We start from the raw sequence: 21484 nt of genomic DNA on the forward strand, positions 1-21484 counted from the left end.
TCGGAATGAAAGTTCCTGCTTTATGGTTATCCTGCAGTGTCAAGGATGAATGACCTGGCACCCAGCTCAGCCTCGGCCCCCTCTGGAGCAGGGCCCCCTCCCCCATTGTCTTTTGGAGTCTCAAGGAAACTGAAAACCTCTTCACTCCACATGAGATCATTTTCTTCCACTCTGGAGAGCACTCTGCCTTGCCAGCTCTGGAATCCTGGATCCCGGGTCCCTGTTTTATGAGGTTTCATCTTCTAATCCTTCTATTATTAAGTGGCATGGCGTCTCGGTGTCTCTTCAAAGCCAGGAGGCTCTCTCTCAGAGCTGGAGTGCACTTGACACCCTTCAGTCGGGGATGCAGGTGACTTGTGCTCGTTTTCATGCAGCCTGACTGCCTCCAGCTCTCTAGGCACAGATTATTTCCCCTGTACTTCAGGGTCTGCAGCGGGTGAATTCCCACTGACGATGAAGGCTCCCTGGGCTTTAGCTTTCTCCTTAGAAGGAGGAGTTAACCCGGGTAACTATTCCAGTCCGCTGTCCCCTTCCGGGAGCCCCTGGGTCATCTTCTGAATGTGGTGAGTTCCAGGTTGGGGTGATCACGGATGAGGTGGAGTGGCACTGGTGGTCTGCCTTGTAGGCCACTGCCTTGCCAATGGACAGACTGTCCCCTAAGAAAGACATCGGAAGGCACTGCTGACCTCTCTAGAACAGAGAAAGGCCTGGAAAGTAGATCTTAGGGGTGGAGTCCAGGAATTTGGAGATCACACTGTTCGGGGTGGGGTGTATCTTGGTGGTCGAACACTTGCCTACCATGTGCAAAACTCTGGGTGTGACATTACAAATTGGAAGGCAGCTACAAAAATTGGTGGTTAATGGACAGATTAAAATTTAGTGATTTTTCCCCCCTCAACTAATATTACTGACTAAAATGAGAAGAAACAATTGAAAGAAAAATGGGCAAGATGTCTGCACTGAATCTTTTATTTTAATTAAGTGATGGCACTACAATCGACCTTATTTTACAATACAGCTACTCACCCAGTTTTATTGAACCTGTTCTGAGTGGCTCTTCTTAAGCTTTGTGAGATGAATTTCACGTATGTTTCCAGGGGCTATGGAAAAAAGCACTTTGCTTAGTGCCACATAATTTGTAATACCTTCCCTAAGTAATTTGTGTTGGAACAGCAGAAAGTGGCTGGAATACATGTGACATCTTTTTTTCTGCAGACTGAAATGATAAAAGCAATCACAGCAGCCTGAATTTCCGTGGGCAACCTGCATTCAAGCTTCTAGATTTACTAGACACATTTTGGAATCATTGCTCTTTAGGACTCATCTCCGTCTATGCTGCCTGCCTCGTGCCAGCATTTCACTGTGGACAAGAGAATCTGAGAGATGCAAGGATCCCTCCCCACCCCAGCCAGCTTCCAACAAAATCAATAGCTCTCTGCTGGGAATAGTATTCTTTTTTTCTTTTATTGTTGTCCTTAATTTCCCCTACTCTTCTGCCATTCCTTTCAATACTGCTGCTTATCTAATGGACCTTAGGGTTGGGAGCCAGATGGTAAATTTTATTTTGTTTTTAATCTGGGAGGCTTGAGTTCAGAGCAGGTTAAAAGTGTGATGGAGGGATGAGAAGCGGTATCAATGTGTGAGAAGTAATGCACCTTCTATCTGGCAAATATAACTGTGACCCCTCTACACATTACAATAAAAAAACTACAACATTTCTACATATAGACTTGGGGATCATTATTTAGAAATACTGGTGGCCATCCCCTCACAGCACATAACCCTGGGTGTCAGCCTCACATGGGAAGACATGGAGCAAGGCCTGCTGGATGAACCTATCCTCCGTCAGTGCTTCTGCAGGGGATTCTGAGTGCTGGAAACCAGGGAATCCTAGCTAGGATGGGTGGAGCTTGTAATGCAGTAGACAAAGCTCATGGCAAGCCAACAGGCACCATCACTGCACAGGCGTGGCCAGGACTGGAAGGAGGGCAGCAGAGGCTCAGCATGGCTGCTGACCAGGGAATCTCTCCAGGACGCCATTTGTGCTGTCACCTGGGTGAGGGGAACAACTGATGGAGAGGGAGGGAGGTGTCCTGTTTGCTTGTCAGAGGCACAGTGCCTGCGCAGGGCAGGGGATGGAGGTTATGGTGTTGGCCAGCTTCCCTCACTAGGACAAAACACCAATACAGCCAGATGATGGACAGGTTCACGTTGCCTCACAGCTTTGAAGGTGGCAGTTCATGGCAGATTGGCCCTGTTGCTTTAGGCCTGTGGTTGCTCATGTACATGGAGGGGCACTAAAGGAAGAGGAGAGAGGAGCCCTGGATCTCTTAGCCCCCTTCAGGACTCATCACCTTCAGAACCCTCTGGGAGCCCCATCTTTCAGATTCCCATGCCTTCCAACAGCATCTAACTGAGAACCAAGCCTTTCCCACACGAGCCTTTGGGAGACATCGAGGACCCAGACTGTATCAGGGTGTCTGAAATCCCTGGACAGTGGAGTTAGAGTGAGGGAGACCCCAGAGGAGGCCGGGGCAGGGGCCACACTGGTAGCTAGACTTCCAGGGTGAATGGGCATTGGACCCTGAAGCTACCCTGGCATTCTGTGTATACCATGTGCCAATGTGCTGGTGAACAGCATGCAGGAGGAAGGAGAGGTGCATTGGAGCTGGGCCGAATCTATGCACGGATTTTCATGACACTGCTCCAAGATGTCCTGGGAAGCCTGCCTTCTTTCAGACAGAGGCTGGCGAGACCAGGCAGTATTTTACGTCTGTGCTCTATGCTGGGAGTCTTTCCCTGTGGTCTTCTTGAGGAAAGACAGGACGGGTCAACAACAGCTTTGTTGACCTTATAAGTATAAGGAGCAGTGGAGCCTTGCCGGGACCGACCAGGGTTCCCAGCAGAGCAATCACCTGCAGTGCAGGCTGCGGCTAGAACAGGAGGAATCGTCTATGGGGGCCCGAGGGCTCCCCGCAGCAACGCCTGCACGGTGCCGTCTCTGAATCTTTGCAGAACGAGAACGGAAGCATCAGTCAATCCAGGCCGCATGTTGCCTGAAATCTCCCCTTAACCACACAGACCTCTTGTTCCTGGCCCAAGTCTTCTGTTTATTCCTGATGTTCACGTGCATGCAGAAGATAGGCTGTAGCTAGGTATGTGGGTACACCTGTACCTCAAAAGGACCTTATTCTCTCCTTTTCACTACTACCAATCTTCTGGGTTTCACAGGTTGGAGTGGCCAGGTCTGACGGCTGAAGGCTAAGCCTCGAGGCTGCATGTATAACTGACAAGTGCAAGGTCTTGAGGACCATGGGAAGGGAACTAAATAGGTGGTGACTTAAAATTCACCAGTGTTCAACATGCCCTTTGATCCCTTTCCCCAACGGGAGAAATAAAAATAAGAGAAAATCAACAGCAGAGCCCCAGAGACAGCCTCTCCATGTCTTCTGTTGTGTAGACTAAAGTCCCCTGGTGAGGTCTAAACTTCAAAAGTGGCCTCAAACTGGAAACTTTCCCTAGGAAAAAAATTGGCAGTAAATATTAACCTCGGGATCAATTGTTCTGTTTAAGTTCCAGACTTTGAGTTCCAATCAGCGAGGTCACACTCAAGCGAGACAGTGGCTCTCAGAAGGCCCTGTCACCCTGAGGTCCCCGCTCCAAGTTTAAGCCTTGCTTCCCACCATGGAGAAGCGGGCACTGAAGATACTCGTGGTGATTTCTGTAGTACTGGACGTCTGGTTTTGCTCAGGTAAGGAGCTCCGTGCCAGGGCCACCTCCTCGTGCTGGTGGATAGCCATCCCTCTCCTTTGCCTTGTCCTGTGTCACTCTGGTCATGTTCTGTGTCCAGGTTTCCCAGTATATGATTATGACCCCTCCTCACTGCGGGAAGCCCTCCAGGCCTCTGTGGCAAAGGTGAATTCGCAGGCTCTGAGTCCCTACCTGTTCCGGGCATTCCGAAGTTCATTAAAAAGAGTAAGTTCATGGGAAACTCTGGTCTGTTCTTCCTACTTTTCTTTCATCAATGGGTTAGATAGACTATTTTTTTGCCAGTACTGGGCCTTGAACTCAGAGCCTGGGCACTGTCCTTGGATTTTCTCAAGGCTAGAGCTGTACTACTTGAGCCACAGCACCATTCCTGGCTTTTTTCTATGTGTGTGGTACCAAGGAATCGAACCTGGATCTTCGTGCATGCTAGGAAATAATTCTACCCTTAGGCTAAACTCTCAGCCCTATAGACTTTTTTTTTAAATTCCTTTTAAAAAATGTAATCGTCAGTTGTCTCATCTTAGCCTTTTGGACAGAGCAATGATCATGACTGTATATATCTGGAAGGGCTCAAAGCTGCTTTGGAGAACTAATTCTTCTGCCTTGTCCTGAACTTGACTTAGTCCTGTCCTGTGACCTTGTCCTGTCCTCTCACCTGACCTTGTTCTGTTTCTCTGCACTCTGCTTCTGGACCTAAAAGCCCTCAGCACAACTGCAACCCAGCTATGTTTACTAAGAACTGTTCTTTTATGGAAATGATCCTCCTTTCTAATTTACTAGCTCTGCTCCCAATACTTATAGGAAATAAATACAGGCTTTGGAGGCAAAGAAATTTTCCTCCCCTTGTCCAATGGTTGCTATTCTGTTTCCTGCTAGCCCAGAGACCTGGGGAAAGGAAATTTTCTTGAGCTTTCAATGACTGGATCTATCAGAGGAAGGGAAAAGTGAAAATGTCCTTCAGAGGGAGAGAGAGGCAGTGAGAAATTCTTATTCTTCGTGCCGTGCCCCTGGTAATTTCTCTGTCTCCTTATCATTGTAATGGGGCTCAAAAACTCTCTCTATAAGGCCATATATGTAGCTGGGTACTGGTAGCTCACACCTATAATCCTAGCTTTTCAGGAGGCTGATATCTGTGGGTCATGGTTCAAAGACAGCCCAGGCAGGGAAATCCATGAGACACTTCTCTCCAATTAACCACCAGAAAACTGGAAGTGGAATTGTGGCTGAAGTAGTAGAGTGCTAGCCTTGAGCAAAAGAGCTCAGGGACAAGGTCCAGGCCCCAAGTTCAAGCCATCTCCCCCAATGTTGTATAAAATCCTCATCAGAACTGAGTTTGTAAGTACTAGATCATGGCTTCTGGTGGAAATGTAAGTTAGGTTTCTGCAAGCCTTGTCTTACAACCTTCTTGTGGGCCTGTCAGTGAATGACCTTGCCTTTGTGGGTTCCTGATGTAATGTGTAGTTCATGATCATTAATAAAAAGCTAGCAGTTCCCCCCAAAAACTGAAAATAGAGTTCCTCTATGACCCAGCAATCACACTACTGGGCATTTACCCAAATGATCACAAACAAGGCCACATTAAAGCTACCAGCACAACCATGTTCATTGCAGTTTTGTTTACCATAACTAAGATATGAAACCAACCCAGATGCCCCTCAGTAGATGAAAGGATCAAGATGTGGTGTGTGTGTGTGTGTATATATATATATATATGTATATATATATATGTATATATATATATATGCTGCCATCAGAAAGGATGTAAGGAAATGAAAATACTTTGAAAAAAATCATATTAAGTGAAGTAAGCCAGGCCCAAAGAAACAGGCTCCATGGTTTCCCTAATTTGTAACAATTAGTATATGTCTAGGATTCTCTTAGAGGATCACAATAGTTCAAAAGCTATGTGCAAATGGCCATATAGGATGAGCTAAGCGAAATGAACTCCAGGATATAGAGATAAAAAGTTTATCTTTGTGATTATTGTTCTTAATGTACTATGTGAAGTCACTTCTTTTCTCTTTTATTCCCCCTTATGGTTTATCTCGCATTTTTACTGTACTTGACTTGGTACCTGGTATATTGTATATATGTTTATGTGTTTATTTGAAATAAGGATGGGAAAGGGGAAAACAAAATAATTGGGGGGAGAGGGAAGGGAAAGGAAAGTGGGAGAAAAACATGGGAAGTGTTAACAGTGTTCAAGAAATAATGTACCCACTACCTGCTAAATGTAACTGTAACCCCTCTATACATCACCCTGACTAAAAAAAAAAAAAAAAAGCTCACACCTGCCATCCTAGCTACTCATGATGCTGAGATCTGAGAATCATGGTTCAAAGTCTGCCCAGGCATGAAAGTCCATGAGATTCTTACCTCCAGTGAACCACCAGAAAACTGGAAGTGGTGCTATGGCTCAAAATGGTAGGGCGGTGGCCTTGAGCTGAACAGGGATAGCATCCAGGCCCAAAGTGCAAGTCCCATGACCGACCAAAAAAAAATACTGGGCAGCTCTGACTTTGGGGTTCAAATGACCAACAAAAGGCACTCAGACCACAAGCAGTATGTTTGTTCACAGCTTGAGAGCTGAAGTGTGTTTGACTCAGGAGGGGAGGCACATCTCGGGTGACTTGGGCCTTTTGCCACGCTGTGTGTGTCCTTGAATGACTTCAAAAGTGTCGTAGGCAAGTGTGCCTCACACCTGTAAGGTTAGCTATTCAGAAGATGTCCCCATCTTCAATCCGGAGGATTGAAGTTCAAAGCCAGCCTGCAAGCCTGTCAACAATCATCCAAAAGCTGGGCTGGTATGGTGACTCAAATGATAGTGTGCCAGCTGAGCAAGACGGAGGCTCTGAGTTCAAATCCTGTAAAAGACTGTTAATTTTGGAGTCATGGATAGAGTTTAGTGAGTGAGCGAGTTCACGAGCGTCAAACCCATGATCCCTGAGGATGGGGTTAGAACACAAACATACTTTCTTGCACCTGCCTTCCTTCCTCCCATCCTCCTTCCTTGTCTTCCTCCCTTCCTTCTTTCCTCTCTCCCTCCTCTTTCCCTCCCTCCCTTCCTTGTTTTGAAACAGGATATTGTTATACAGCCCAGCTGGCCTTGATCTCATCATTTTCCTTGCTCACCCCCACCCCCACCCCCCAGTATTAGGATTATAGGCATGCGCCTTCATACTTGGCTGCCTTGGTTTCAGTTGTGTCAGTACTGAATGAACTTGGCAGATCGTGTTTTCTCCCTGGTCTTCAGGCGATGGCCTAGGTAAGTTCCAGCTTTCCCAGCGAGCGACTCTGTAAATGGTTCCTCACTGGGCAGAGAGACCCTGTCTAGCACCGTGCATTCCGGGTCCATAGCGAGTGCAAACTGAGGCTTTGTGTTTGTGCAGGTCACTGTCCTGGATGAGGGCAGCTCGGTTATGAATTTAGAGTTCAGTGTTCAAGAAACGACCTGCTTGAGGGACACTGGAGAGGATCCTTCCACCTGCGCCTTCCAAAGAGGCTACTACCTGGTAAGAGTGGGCTCCAAGTTCTCCATTCCAGAATCTTCCTTGAGGAAGAGCCACCCTTTTTGCATGACCAAGAGTGCATCTGAGCTCTAAGAAGCCTGGCCATTGTCTTGCTGGGGTTGTGCCCCATGCTGTGTGGTCACCTCTGTCCACAGCAGGGGATAGGAGCCTCCAGTCCTTGAGCTGTGGAGTCTGGTCCTAGATGATCTGGAAAATTCCCCGCTGCCTGTGTTTCCTGCTCTTTACAATAGGGCTGAGTTTCTATCCAGGAAAGTTAAAGACAAAGAAACTGAAGAAAATTCCAGACATACTTCAGACTTGGTTATAAATGGACGTGAGCTGGGAACTGTGGTCCTCGCATGTCACATGATCTTGTAGTTGACGGGTGCACGATGTCTCCCGGTAGTTCAGCCTCCATGGGTTCAGTCACATGGACCGTCCCCCTCTGTAGCCATTAGGCTGAGACCAGGGTATAACATTTACTGGTATGTGGTGACCCTGTTGGCAGGCATCCCTTCCAATCTGGGCAGCCCCATCAAGCTGGAACCACCATCTTGGTGTTCGGATGTTCAGCTTGTGAAGAAATCATTTCCCCGGAGAGGATTGTCTTGTAATTTTATTTCATTGTGGATCTGTCTTACAGAAGACGTAAGTGTCTCCCAGTACCTGCTTCTAAAAATCCAAGGCCTCACTCCCACGGGCTTGTCACCACTTCAAGGCAGCTGCCGTGCTCCTATGAGATGTTTAAATGTTTCTGCCTAGTTCTGGAGGGAAGTTTTATTTTTGAAAAGTTGAGATGCTCTTGTGATCTTGTTTTTCCTTTCTACTTCATTTTACCCATAGTCCTGCCCAATGTACTGCAGAGGCCACTAATGCTCCTGTAAGTTACTGCAGGTTAAACCCATTGTGCTGTCCTCTCCAGCCAACAGCGTCCTGCAGGAGCACCGTGCAGCTGTCCGCTGAGCAGGTCCAGGCCGTGTGGGCTCACTGCCGCTGGGCCTCCACTTCTGAGTCCAACAGCAGCGAGGAGGTAGGGCCTGGGGCTCAGCTTCCCCCTGGCGGCCCTTCCTAGGCTCAGTGCAGAACTCTTGCAAGCCAAGGGATGTGACAGGGTGGGGCTAGGTCCAGCAGAACTGCATTCACAGCTGGGTCCTCGCATGGATACCTACATGGTTATCTCCCCCATCTCCTCCTTTCCCAGCCTGTTCTTCATTCTTCCCCTCCCCCTTCCCTTATTCCCCTCCCCCCTCCTCCTCCTCTTCCTCCTTCTCTTCTTCCTCCTTCTTCTCCTCCTCCTTTTCCTTCCCCTCCTCCTCCTCTTTCTTCCTCTTCTGCTTTCTCCTTCTTTCTTCCCTAAAACTTGAACATGATTTTAAAGCAATAATTAGCATATCTTCAGCGTTTTAAATACAAGTATGGTGTTTAGTGGAGAGAAGGAGAATTTTTTTTTCCAGTCCTGGCCTTAAGCTCAGGGCCTGAGCACTGTCCTTGGAGTTTCTCAAGGCTAGAACTCTATCACTTGAGACTCAGCACCAATTCCGGCTTTTTCTAAGTATGTGGTACCGAGGAATCGAACCTGGGTCTTTGTGCATGCTAGGCAAGCACTCTTCCACTGGGCCAAACTCCCGGCCAGGAGAACTTTTTTTGTTGTTCAAACTATTTGTTGCTCTGCAGTATAAGCCAGGGTACTTGACCTTCACTCAACCATCAAGATCTGGCCAAGAAGCTTCTCCATCCATTAGAGGACAATAAGGCTACTTCTCCGTCACCACAAGCACTGAGTATACTGATGCACACAAACGACCTGCTCCTGTGTCTGAAACGTAATGGATGCACAGTTAATGGCTAAATCCATCTTTTTCTCTACCCACATTGACAATGATTTGTGCTGGTACATTGAATTAATTATATTTTTGGCTTGAAATTATGTTACGAAAGTATTTGACCCTTCTTGCTAGAATGTTTACCTCCTGAGAGCAGGGAAGGCATGTTTTGCTCAGCCTAGGACAAGGTTTTGACTACCATGTGGGCTTTCAATCGTTTCCTGCATACTCCATGTAGACCTCTGCATTAGAGAAGCTAATGAGGAAATCTCATAGAGAGAAGCGCCTAAAATTTCATCTAAACTTAGTTTGTATACAGGTTTATAAAAAGTTTCTACTTCTGGTCCACAACATTGGGAAGTATATTCTGAGTCTCTGAAACTTGAGCTTCTGTCTCCTTCCTGTCTTCCTTCCTTCCTTCCTTCCTTCCTTCCTTCCTTCCTTCCTTCCTTCCTTCCTTCTTTCTTCTCTTCCTCCCTCCTTTCCTCTCTTTCTTCTTTCTTCCATTTGTGTTTTGAGACAGAGTCTTTCTGGGTAACCCAGGCCTGTCTTATATTCACAATCCTCCCCTACAGTTTGGAGAATTCTGGGATTATAGGCATGTACCACCCTGACAGTCTTACACATACATGTTGGGTTCCATACAGTTATTTAATACAACACACAGTCCTAGCTACACCAAATCACATTGTTATCAGATGCCTCTAGATGGAATTTTCTGGTTCTTCTTCCTGTCTTCCACATCTCATGAGTACTGTTCTCTAAACTTCTTTAGATGATTTTTGGGGACATGGCTAGACCCTACAGATGGAGGAGTTACCTACTGGGTAAGTTGAGAATGCTTCTCTATCTTCTTTTCTTTGTCTTGAAGTAACACCATTTATTTGTTTGTTAGTGATTTATTTGCGGATTCATTTAGCAGAACTGGGTTTTGAACTCAAGGCCTTGTGTTTTCTAGACAAAGCACTCTACCACTAAGCTACACCCCCAGCCCCACGAGTCATTCGCATATAGAAATACCTAAATATAGTCTTTCCACAATGACAGAAAAATGACACAGAATAACCATTTTGTTTGGCGTTTGCTCCTTTCGTATCACTAGGTACGAGAGCTGCCAACTTTTCACTTATTCATTTCTACAGAGCTTTCACACTCATGATCCCATCTGCTGATGGATGATGGTATTAATTTCCCCATAAGAGGGGCCTGTCCTGGGTGAGTGTGTGTGTGTGTGTGTGTGTGTGTGTGTGTGTGTCCTCCTGGTGACTCTCTGAGTCATGGAGCTCAGGTGGTCAGCAATGACTAGCTGGGAGGTTCAGGGCTCTGTCTCATCCGTCTGGTTGGGGCTGACCCGAGGCCCAGACGTGGGGAAAGCCCAGCATCTCTCTGGGTATCTGTCTTGTATGTTCCACCTCCTGGTAGGACCTCCAATTTGAAATGGGATGGGGTTAGTTTTCTGTGGCTTAGGAGCTATTTTTCCCCTACGTTTCTGGTGACTTTTCTTATTAGTGCTGATGATAGCATTTCCTGGTCTCCTGCTGCTTCTTTGCTTAAGAAGCATATTTGTGGTACTGATGACCCAGTCACAGAGCGCTCTGGAAGTAAGTGGGGGATTTCATTCTGAAGGCTGTTACTGTGTTACAGATCGTACTCCTGAGGAGATCAGAAGTGAACAACAGCCTTACCACCGGTCTCTCGGTAAGTGGTCTACTTTCTCCCATAGACCACCAGACCCATCAGCCCAGCCTGGAGTCAAACCCTGGAGAATGAGATGGTCCAGTGAGAGTAAAAAAGCATCACAAGGTGTAACCTGCTTTGCAAATGATTGAAAAGGTAGCTCTGAGGCCCTCCTTCACTCGGAAGTTACTGGGAATAAAAATGTCAAGTTCAGCTCGGGAGGTCAGCAGGGCCAGGACCCCAGCCCCACTAGAGCATCTTCTGAGCCCAACACACGGCTCCTGTCTTGGCCAGGCTGGACCACACTACCAAGTGGTTGAAGCTGGCACTTCACACCCTACCTTACTACGAGCCATTCCCAAATCTAATCTACAGATGGCTCCGTAAACCAGGTGGGTCCTTTGCTTATCTATGTGAAGGAATGAAGAACAAGTCAGGGCATTTCTGGGTGTGTGTCGCATGCTTGCCCTGTGCTGGCCCCTCAGCCCTCACATACCTGGGCTGCGTTCTCAGCCATTCTGTAGGACCAGGGAGCCTGTGCAGCTTGTTTTGTTCAAGGCCCCATCACCAGCATGGACTTTGCCCCAGCCTGCTGGTGGTCAAAGCAGGACCTTAAACACACCTGTCACATCTACAGATGTGCATTTTCTAGGAGTGGCTTCCTGGAGCTCTGTAAAATTCACCCTGTGTTCTTATGAGCACAGGATGCTGGTGAATCACAGAGATGTGAGCACTCAGGAGTGCCAAGTCTTGTTTTCTCCCTTAGGAACACTTAGCCTCCTTGACGGCTAGACATTATACCTGAACTCTCATGCTTACCGGTGATCAAAGTCTCTTCTTCTTCTTGGCGGTCACTGTGGGGAACTAGATTGTTGATCCCTGTGACTACATTCTTGACCTGTTTCTCTGGGGGATTTCGTCTAGAATCTGCTGCCTGTTCCTTACGATCTCCCTGCTGTGGTAGGACCAGGCGACCTTGGATTTGAGACCGGAAGTAGCCAAAAGTTGTTTGGAAATAAATCAAGTAAATGAGATTGATGAGATTCACTAGAGTGGTGAATCAAATACCTATTACTGTTACTGTCTCTGCCAACAATTCCTGGCATCCAGGGCCCAGCAATGACTTGGTGGGGTGGTTGTGGCTCAGGGGTCTGGGTGAGGCTGCAGAAAAGCTGTTGTTAGCGGGAGTTAGCTGGGCTCCCAGGATGCACCATCTTCAAACGGGGGAGTTCCTTCATGGACGATTGGACTGAGGATTCAGGCTTTTGCCTTGAGCTGAAGAGCTCAGGGACAATGCCCAGGCCCAGAGTTCAAGTCCCACAGCTGACCAAAAAAAAAAAGAAAAAGATTTTGTGAATGTTCTTAAAATGTGTCAACTGGATCTCCTTAAGTGACAATGGAGAGAGAGAGAGAGAGAGAGAGAGAAGAGAGAGAGAGAGAGAGAGAGAGGGAGAGGGAGAGGGAGAGGGAGAGGAGAGGGAGAGGGAGAGGGAGAGGGAGAGGGAGAGGGAGAGGGAGAGGGAGAGGGAGAGGGGAGGGAAGAGGGAGAGGAGAGGAGTGGAGAGGGAGAGGGGAGAGGGAGAGGGGAGGGAGGGAGGGGAGGGAGGGAGGGAGGGAGGGAGAGAGAGAGAGAGAGAGAGAGAGAGAGAGAGAGAGAGAGAGGAGGGAGGGAGGGAGGGAGGGAGGGAGGGAGGGAGAGGAGAGGGGAGAGGGAGAGGGAGAGGGAGAGGGAGAGGAGAGGGAGAGGGAGAGGGAGAGGGAGAGGGAGAGGGAGAGGGAGGGAGGGAGGGAGAGAGAGAGAGAGAGAGAGAGAGAGAGAGAGAGAGAGAGAGAGAGAGAGAGAGAGGGAGGGAGGGAGGGAGGGAGGGAGGGAGGGAGGGGAGGGAGGGAGAGGGAGAGGGAGAGGGAGAGAGAGAGAGAGAGAGAGAGAGGGGCAGGCAGAGAGACAGAGACAGAGACAGAGGGGGGAGAAGGCAAGACATGAGAGTGTGAAGTCACAGCCTTCAGGGCTAACGTTGGTCTGATCTTGAAAGTGATAAATCATCCCTGCTCTCACAGACCGTCGATGGTGTGGTAGGGTGTGTGACCACCTGGAGGCCATCTTGGGGGCTGTGCCCTGGACAGACATCACCAGAGATGAAAACTGCACAGATAGAAGTGAACCTGGCTAACCCTTTTATATGGCTCAGAAAATATTTATAAGCCACTTTCCACCCACAGCTGAATGCAGACAGACAGCTGCCTGGGGGATGGCTTTGAAGGCGACAATTCAATTTATTTGCATCAAAATGTGTGTGACAAGCACGAGGAAGATCCCAGGGAGGACTGAAAGAGAAATGTGACAGTCCCTTCCCTCGAGGGCTGGCAGCCGTGGCTGTGGTAACCCCGGGTTGGGGAGGAATGGGCTGTGGGCTCCGTGGTGACATGGCCCAGCTGAGGACAGAAAGCCAAGTGAGGAAGATAGGAGCCCAGGACACAGGACTTCTCTGGACCGCATGGGTCTAGGTTGTGCCAGCCACAGCCCTTCTCACCTAATTTATACTCAGTCCATATTGTCTCAAGCCATTATATGACTGCCTCCTCTGCCTGCTTTAGAGATCATGAGAAGGGGTTTTCTTCCTGGAAATCGAAGGTACCTGAGCCACAGGCCCAGAGCAGGAATAAATACTGGCTTGGAGTGAAAGCCTCGAGGTAAGTGGAAACACTGAAAATATGTGAATGTGGGGATGGAAGCCAGTCCAAGTGGATGCCCTGCAACTGGCCGTCTCGAAGGCTCTGTAAGGGGCTGCCAAAGTCCACTGCCTTTCTATTCCCTCCTGTCTCCCTCAGTTCCCGGGCTCCAGTTGTAGCTTTCATCTCATGGAGCCCAGGTTTCTCCGCCTCCGTCGCTGCCACTGATATGGTTGGGTTTCTCTAGGAGCAGAACAGCCAATAACAAAGAAACCATCTCCTGCCTATGACCTAGCCTCATTCATCCCAACACCTGCCATTGCGCCAGTCTTCCTTCAGGCCCAGCTAGGTGACATGTTTTGTATACTCTCATCTGACTTCTGTAGTTTTCACTTAAGTGCTGGTGGTCATTGGAACGTTTGCCTCCTCGCTCTGCAGACTTCTGTGTCGTCTTTCTCTTGATCGTCTCTCTCTCGCTGAGGTCTGTGTCTTCAGAAGCGCCCAGCTCTCTTCTCTCTGGGGTCGCTGCGATCTCAGCACTCCTGATGTTCAGCTAGCTTCCTGCCAGGTTCCTCTTTGCTTGATTTGTGACACTGCTATCCACCTAGGTTTCTCCACCTAAAAAGTCTTTCCTTCAGGCTTCATCTTCTCTTGGTAGCCACAGGGAGCTGAGATGGCTTAACGAAGTCCTACATTTTTCTCTGGCATTTCCCACCATTTCCATACATCACCGCTGGATAAACGACATGATTCCATCGTCGGTATTGTGTGCTGTCCTCAGTTTACCTCCAACCAGAGAGGAATCTTCCCCATGTAAGCCTCTGTTCTGGTTTCACTAGTAGATAAACAAAGCCCCACCCCCACCCTCCCAACCAAGCACTGAGCTAAACAAGAATGTCTCCCCTGCTTTCCCCAGTGCTGTGGGGGGCTGGAAGCTGTGCCCTGGCTGACCATTCTCACGCAGGGTCCTGAAGCCCCTTCCCAGGACAGAAACCCCCGGTTTCTAGGGATTGGAGCACATGTAGCCAAGTGGCCTGGAGGACAACCAAGAGACAAAGGCACGAGCTGACGAGGGGAAGTTGAGGCACCAGGGCCGAGGTCCACTCAGCTCAGTCACGCTCACCTGCACACTCACAAGTGACTGAGGAAACTTGACAGTGTGTTCAGTGTGACACGCCTTCAGCACAGAGCGGGGACATTTGGAACACGTCTCTGACCTCGTCTTCTCGGGTTACCTAGGATTCCTGGGTTCAGCACGGCTGACCGTTGTCCTGGTGGCCCCTTCGCACAGCCCCTGCCTCCCTCAGAGCCCAGCTCTGCTGTCACCTCCTTTGGGGACTCGATCCCCTGCCAACTCAGACAGGCTGGTGTCCTTTGAGCTTCCATGGAGCCCTTCAGCTCAGGGCAGTGTGGTCATGGGCGTTCATTCCTCTGTGACCAGCAGACCCACTCCCAGATACCCCGCTCCGATGCTCCCGGACCTCTGTCCCTGGGTTCTGCTCTCCCCGCATTCCACGCGCCTGCCTGCTGGCTTGCCTCTGGTGAACAGCTTCTGAGGAGATGATGACGTCTCTCATTTTGGGCTCTTGAGATTCTTTTACCCCCAAAAAAGAAAGCAAAGCATCACATCATTAATTTTTAACCACTTAGAATTTGAAAGAAGTCAACTGTCATTTTACTAAAATAGAAGCAAACCTCACCAGGGTGGCTGTCTTGGATGAAAGAGGCAAATGGTAGATTTTCTTTTTAATCTAGGGTGCACTCTAAAAATAAAATATATAATATATAAAAAGAACCTCAGCTTCATCCCAAGATCAAGAAACTACTCATTATGAAGGAACACTCATCATATTCCTTTTATATCAATGGAAACGAATCTTGTTTGCATTCTGGAAGCATCTGGGAAGAAAGTTGGAGGGATGGCAGAACTCTCTTCTTTTTAAATATTTATTAATTTTTATTAAGAAGTTGTAGAAAGGGGTTTCAATTCCCGAAGTCGGGTTGTGAATAGCATGCCCTCTGGTCAACATCGCCTCTCTCCTTCATTCTTTATCTTTCCCCGTCCTGTCCCCATGCTCATGTTTATAACTCTGTATATGTTATCACATATGTTTGTATTTTATTTGTCTCTCTGAAGCTGGCCTCTTTTATTTAACATGACTTGTTCTAGGTCATCCACTTCCCTGCAAATGACATAATTATTCTTCCTTCTGATAGAGGAGTAAAATTCCATTGTGTCTATGTGCCGGGTTTTTCTAGATCCTTTGTTCCTTGTGAGGCATCTGGGCTGTCTCCATAGCTTGGCTATCATGACTGTCTCACCAATGATCATGCAAGTGTGTGCATTTTTCAGAACTGTTCCTGACTTGTAATAATACTCTGGGTAGATGCCCAGGGGTGGTATGGCTGGATCATAGGCTAGTTCTATGTTTGATTTTTTTTTGAGGATGCACAGAATTCTTGATGCAGTGACTGTGTTTTGTATAATGTACAGTTGCATTGAGTGTGCTTATCGACATGAATAGCAATATAAAGGCATATTATTATTATCGTAAAATAGCAGTTCAGAGGCATTGCCATTCAACAAAGCAGTCTATGAGTGCAATATATCTTGATCAGTGAGACTTTTTAAACTTTTTTAATTTTACTTTTTTTTTTTTTTGCCAGTCCTGGGGCTTGAACTCAGGGCCTGAGTCCTTGGACTTTCTCAAGGCTGGACCTCTACCACTTGAGCCATAGCACAATTTCCAGCTTTTTTCTTCGTGCATGCTAGGCCAGCACTCTACCACTAGGCCAAACTCCCGGCCCCAACTTTTTAATTTCATAATTAAAAATTAGTTTTACGAAGGAGTTTCATTTCCAACATATCAAGCTATGAGTACAATACATCCTTTAAGAGCAGCACAGGCTGAAGACCGGCCCCTGCAGTGCTGGCCTAGAGTTGACTCTGATCACTCTCCCAGTTATGTCCCTGGCCTGTAGCAGCCTGGACTTCAGGTTCCCCGGAGCCTTGGAATGAGGCTGGCAGGACCATCAGAGAGAACTGGGGAGGAGGTGATCCCATAGAGACTCAACTCAGTGTACCTTGTCCTGAGCCTGCTGCCTCCTACAACAGCAGTCTAGTCCTTTAGCCTCCAGGGGCTGCTCATTATGTTTTGTCTGTTTTTGTTTCCAGTAGACCATGAGCTCTTTGTACTTGACTTACCATGTTATCATCGTATTTTAATAATGTGTACATCTTATTAATAATATGCCTCTATAAAATGGCTGACAGCATTCTTACAAATGTCATAACACCAAGAACAACCCATTAGACTCCATCAGTGTGTGAGGAAGGAAGGAAGGAATCCATGCCTGACCAAAGTGTGAGTGACATTTTCTTGTGGGCTCTCTTTGAGGGCTGGTTCTGGACTTCATCTGTCATGGAATTCCTGAGGGAGCCTTGGCCAAGTCTATGGGATAAAATAGGATCTGAGTCAGACTTGCTATAATTTAATAGACACTTATTCTAGGTTTCTAGAAAATGATTTAATATGAGTGGATAGTGAAATGTAATATGTTTAACTTAAAAAAAAAACCTGTTTTTCACTTGAGCTCTAAAATAGGAACCCGACTATTTGAAAGCCTACTTTTTTTCCCCGTGGGTCATGGGGCTTGAACTCAGCCTGGGCGCTGTCCCTGAGCTCTTCAGCTCAAGGCTACCACCCTACCCTTGAGCCAACCCCCACTTCCCGTTTTCTAGAGGTTTATTGGAGATAAGAGTCTCAGGTCCTTTTGTGCCTGGGCTGGCTTTGAACCTCGATCCTCAGATCTCAGCCTCCTGAGTAGCTAGAATTACAGGCATGAGTTACTGTGCCCAGCAAATCCTACATTTACTTGATATTTGTAGCAGAGACATTTGAAGATCAGTTATATAAGGCCAGGAGATCTTCAATACATGAAATATTACAGTGTGTCCTTTCTAGTGCTACAATGTTGACTCATGGAATTCTCCTCCTTTCTGAGTCCCCTTCCTCTCTTCTTTTTCTTTCTTCTTTTCCTTTCTTCTTCCTCTCTTTCTTCTTCTCCTGGGATATGAACTCAGGTCCTATACACTTGCTAGGTAGGTACTCTACCACATGAGCCATATCCCCATTCCCTTTTTTATTTAGAGTTATTTTTCAGTTTACAGGGTTTTTTTTTTGCTAGTCCTGGGCTTGAGCTTAGGGTCTGAGCACTGACCTTGGACTTTCTCAAGGCTAGAGCTCCACCACTTGAGCATCAGCACAACTTGTGGCTTTTCTCTATGTATGTGGTACTGAGGAATCGAACCCGGGTCTTTGTACATGTTAGGCAAACACTCTACCACTAGGACAAGCTCCCAGCCCTCAGTTTACATTTTTATCTTGGATGAGCCTTGGACCGTAATATCCTCCTACCCTAATGCCTGAGACACAGCTGCAGTTACAGGTATGAACCATCATTCCCAGCCAACTCCCGTGTAATTCTTACCCTATGTCCCAAAGCAGGAAATGGAGAAGTTGTGCCTGAGGCCTCTGGTGGAAAGGCAGTCCTGTGATTTCGTGATTAATTTAGTGAGTGCTCCTCAGATGTTGGCTCTGATAATCCTCAGGCATGCTTGGATCTTTGTTTATGCCTTTCATATGCATTGCCTGTGTCAGTCATTGAGCAATCCAAAGGCAGACTGGTTTTCATCTGTGTTCTACAGATGAGTGGGGGGGGAGGGGTTCCCAGTGTTGGGATTAGGCTTTAGTTCCCATGGCTTCTGCCAAAGTCCTTCTTTACCTTTCTCTGGATCCTCCCATCACCATGTTTACAAAATAGATGAGAGGGAAAAACATCAAGGATGCTTTGTTTAGGAAACATTTGTCAGGTGGAGCAGGATGAGCTGTGTGCTTGCCAACTGAGACAGAGACAGCAAGGGGGGGGGGCAGGGACAGCCCCATGGGCGGGCCCCACTGGTCCCTGACACCCGGGCCACCTCTGTGGGCGCCCCCTGTAATATTAGTGTCAGGGATGAGCTCATGAGTGAAAACTTCATGTTGTCCTTTGCTGTGACAACCCACCCAAGAGAGCCGAGAAGATCTGAAAGACCAAAGCTCTGGAGCAGAAACCTGGCCACGGCCTGCTGCTGTGTAGCATGCTTTGCTCTCAGATCCAGTCACTTCACTCTCACGTCCACTCGCTCACCATGTACGGTGAATTACTCTTTGGGATTTGCATTAATTGTGGTTATGTAAGTGTTTCAGACAGACTGGTTGTTCCTATGGGAAAGATAGGTGGAGGGGCCTTTGAGCCTCCCGCCACAACACTTCCCACAACAGTCTCCTTTTACGTGTTTTTCTTGTTTTTCCAGATGCGTTAACAGACACATTTTGTTTATTCGCGACTGCCGAACACAGGCCAACAGTGTAACTCCTGCCTGGATGCAGTGTAGCTAACACATGCGTTTTCTCCCCTTGCGCCATTCCTCTTAACACTTAGAACCACGAGCCCGGGTTGAATGGAGAGTCACTTCAGACAACAGCAAAACCATGAACAAAAAGCCCAGAAATCCAAAACAGCAAGGCACTACGCAGACCTAGACCTCAGCAAGGACGCTGGTTTCTGGCTTGGGAAGTGAAATAAGAAGGCAGAGTGTGGCCCGGTGTGCCATGGGGGGATGTGTGGCCAGGAGATCTGAGGTCCCCTCCTGGGCCCTCAGTCTGTGTTTATTCAGGAATAAGCAAGAAAGCATGGTGGGCATTGATTCGGCGTTAGGGAGGAGCATCCGGGAGCATTCCTACGTCCAGAGCGCTTGAGCAGCCAGGATTACATAGTGAGTTCTGCTGCACCCGTTGTAGCCCGGCTCGTCCCTGTCTGTTGTTCCTCACTCCTCACCCTTCCTCTCCCTCGTGTGCTGGCCCCTGACTGCTTGGTGATAGCCTTTGCCAGCCTCCCACCGCTGCCATCCACACCTTTCCTTACTGGACCTTGATGGCTTTTTGGATGTGGCGATTAGGCCTTGCCCTGAGTTTTCCTCCCTCCACTGGCTCTTCTCTCTGGCCAAGACTTCTTTCTGTTCTTCCCATCCCTCTGCACACTTCTCTTCCAATGGCAGCGCTCGGAAGAGCCTGAATCCCGGCCCCCTGTCAGCTCACTCACTGCCTCAGCACCCAGTGAGCCTGGCATCCCCAGGCCTCTGAGGGCTCTCGTCTGGGTGGGTTTTTCTACCTGCTAACCTGAACAGGCTTGAGCCAAATGACATGATGGACACCTGCGCTGGAATATGCCACCCCAGGCTCAAAATGGGATTCTTCCCTTGGAGACTCATCTCTGTCTTCTACTCATTTTTCTGGCTGCCAGGCCTGCGACGGGTCTGCTTGGACCTTCTCCCTTACCCAGCTGTACTAGCCAATGCCGCTAGTCTTTCCTGTGAAATGCGTCACGCCTCTGGCCTCCTATACCATCTGCTCCAGGCCTGGCCTCGTTGTTTCCACCCTGGCGTGTGCTATACCTTCTTCTGGTTTCATCTTGCTTCCCCCAAAGCACCATCGCTAGAGTTGTCTTAACACAAAACCTTGTTAGCTTCAGGGTCCTGCACCTGAAAGATGGAGTCTCAACTCCCAGATAACTTGGTCCTGGAGCAACTGGCTGGCACCCCTGTGGTACACTTCCTGTCTGCATTCCAGCTCCATGGCCTCCTGGCTCAGGCAGTCTACAGTCTGCTTTTCTGAACAGATTAATTAGTGAGTGAGTGAGTGGATGAATATTCCCAGCCCCACACTCTTGGATGACCACAGCTATAGCTACTCCTTTACCGGCTTGATTGATTCCTTCTTCCTTCTCTAGCTTTACACCACGAACACTTCCTTATACCAGCCTGAGTCCCAGCTCTTGGTCAGAGCTTCTCTTCTGGACTCTGGTCTTTTCCCTGTTGAACCTTGAGTTTCCTCTCTAGTACTTGTCTCTGTGTTTCTCTGACTCTATCATTGCTTCTTCTTGTAGGTGTCTCTCATTGCTTATTCTAGGAGCTAGATGCTTGTGTCATAGCCCTGGTCTCTTCTGGTTTTGAGCATCATCCAGGAATCCGGGGCCTGGGCCACGATGTGGATGTCTGCACACATATTGTAATGCTTCTTTCCCTCTCTCTTTTAGCAGCAAATGGAGAGAAGAGAAGCTCAAGTGAAGAAAGACGCTTTATGGAATGTGTAATTTTTCTTTTGATCATCCCCAACCTATAATAAAATTCTTTTCTCTAAGCACCTTTTATAAAGAATTTTATAGAGAATAAAATCATCCAACTTTTAGATGACAAACTAATGGCATGAAATGACTAGATATTAGCTAAGGATATGGGGAGTTGAGCCACAAAGTGACTGTGTTGAGAATGTTTTAGATCAATTGACAACAGATGCAAATTCCTTGTTATTAAAAAGACAAACAAGACAGGTGCCAGGCTCACACCTGAAATCCTAGCTACTCGAGAGGTGAGATCTGAGGATTGCGATTTGAAGCCAGCTCAGGTAGGAAAACCCATGAGACTCTTATCTCCAATTAACCACCAGAAAGTGGAAGTGGCTCTGTGGCTCAAAGTAGCAGAGCACTAGACTTGAGTGAAAGAGCTCAGGGACAGCACCCAGGCTGTTTAAGCCCCATAAACAGAAAAAGACAGACAGGCTCAAGCAGTTTAGTGTCAGAAGTAACAAGCTCTGTTTCCAGTTTTCACGTGGAAAAAAAACACGTATAAAGCTACAGTTCTTTTAGGGCAAAGTAATTTTGTATGGTGGTGTAACAGCACATGTGTGCCATCATGAGAAGCCTAGAGCATGCATAAAACAAAGAGACAGCCCTAATGCCAATTACAGAATTATAGTCATCACAAAACCTCATCCTCACTTCTCCTGCTGCAGGCTTCTTTGTCTAGGAAAACTGCAGCAGAATTCAACTTTCTAGCAAATTTCCAGGAAAATCCCCAAGGGAATAGGGCTGTGTTTCCCCCTAATTTGTTCACCATAAATGTCTGATAAGACTTTTCCCTTGACTTGTCTTCACCCC

The 21484-nt window shown here is 47.7% G+C and overlaps 1 protein-coding gene across 2 annotated transcripts; it reads left to right on the forward strand.

Moving 5' to 3' along the window:
• Positions 1–3579: 3579 nt before the first annotated feature.
• On the forward strand, positions 3580–20688 carry Spp2 (secreted phosphoprotein 2). Of its 2 annotated transcripts, none has more exons than XM_090355088.1 (8): positions 3580–3751; positions 3851–3975; positions 7158–7280; positions 8200–8307; positions 9876–9927; positions 10745–10798; positions 13373–13468; positions 20588–20688. In XM_090355088.1, the coding sequence occupies exons 1-7, from the start codon at positions 3685–3687 to the stop codon at positions 13456–13458; spliced, it is 615 nt and encodes a 204-aa protein (XP_090211214.1). In that variant the 5' UTR covers positions 3580–3684; the 3' UTR covers positions 13459–13468; positions 20588–20688. The 2 variants fall into 2 exon arrangements, with proteins under 2 accessions (XP_090211214.1, XP_090211213.1); XM_090355087.1 differs by having other exon boundaries at positions 3582–3751; positions 20585–20688.
• The last annotated feature ends 796 nt before the right edge of the window (positions 20689–21484 follow it).

This window comes from Megascapheus bottae, chromosome 21, assembly GCF_031878675.1.
Source record: "Megascapheus bottae isolate mThoBot1 chromosome 21, mThoBot2.hap1, whole genome shotgun sequence".
NCBI lineage: Eukaryota > Metazoa > Chordata > Mammalia > Rodentia > Geomyidae > Megascapheus > Megascapheus bottae.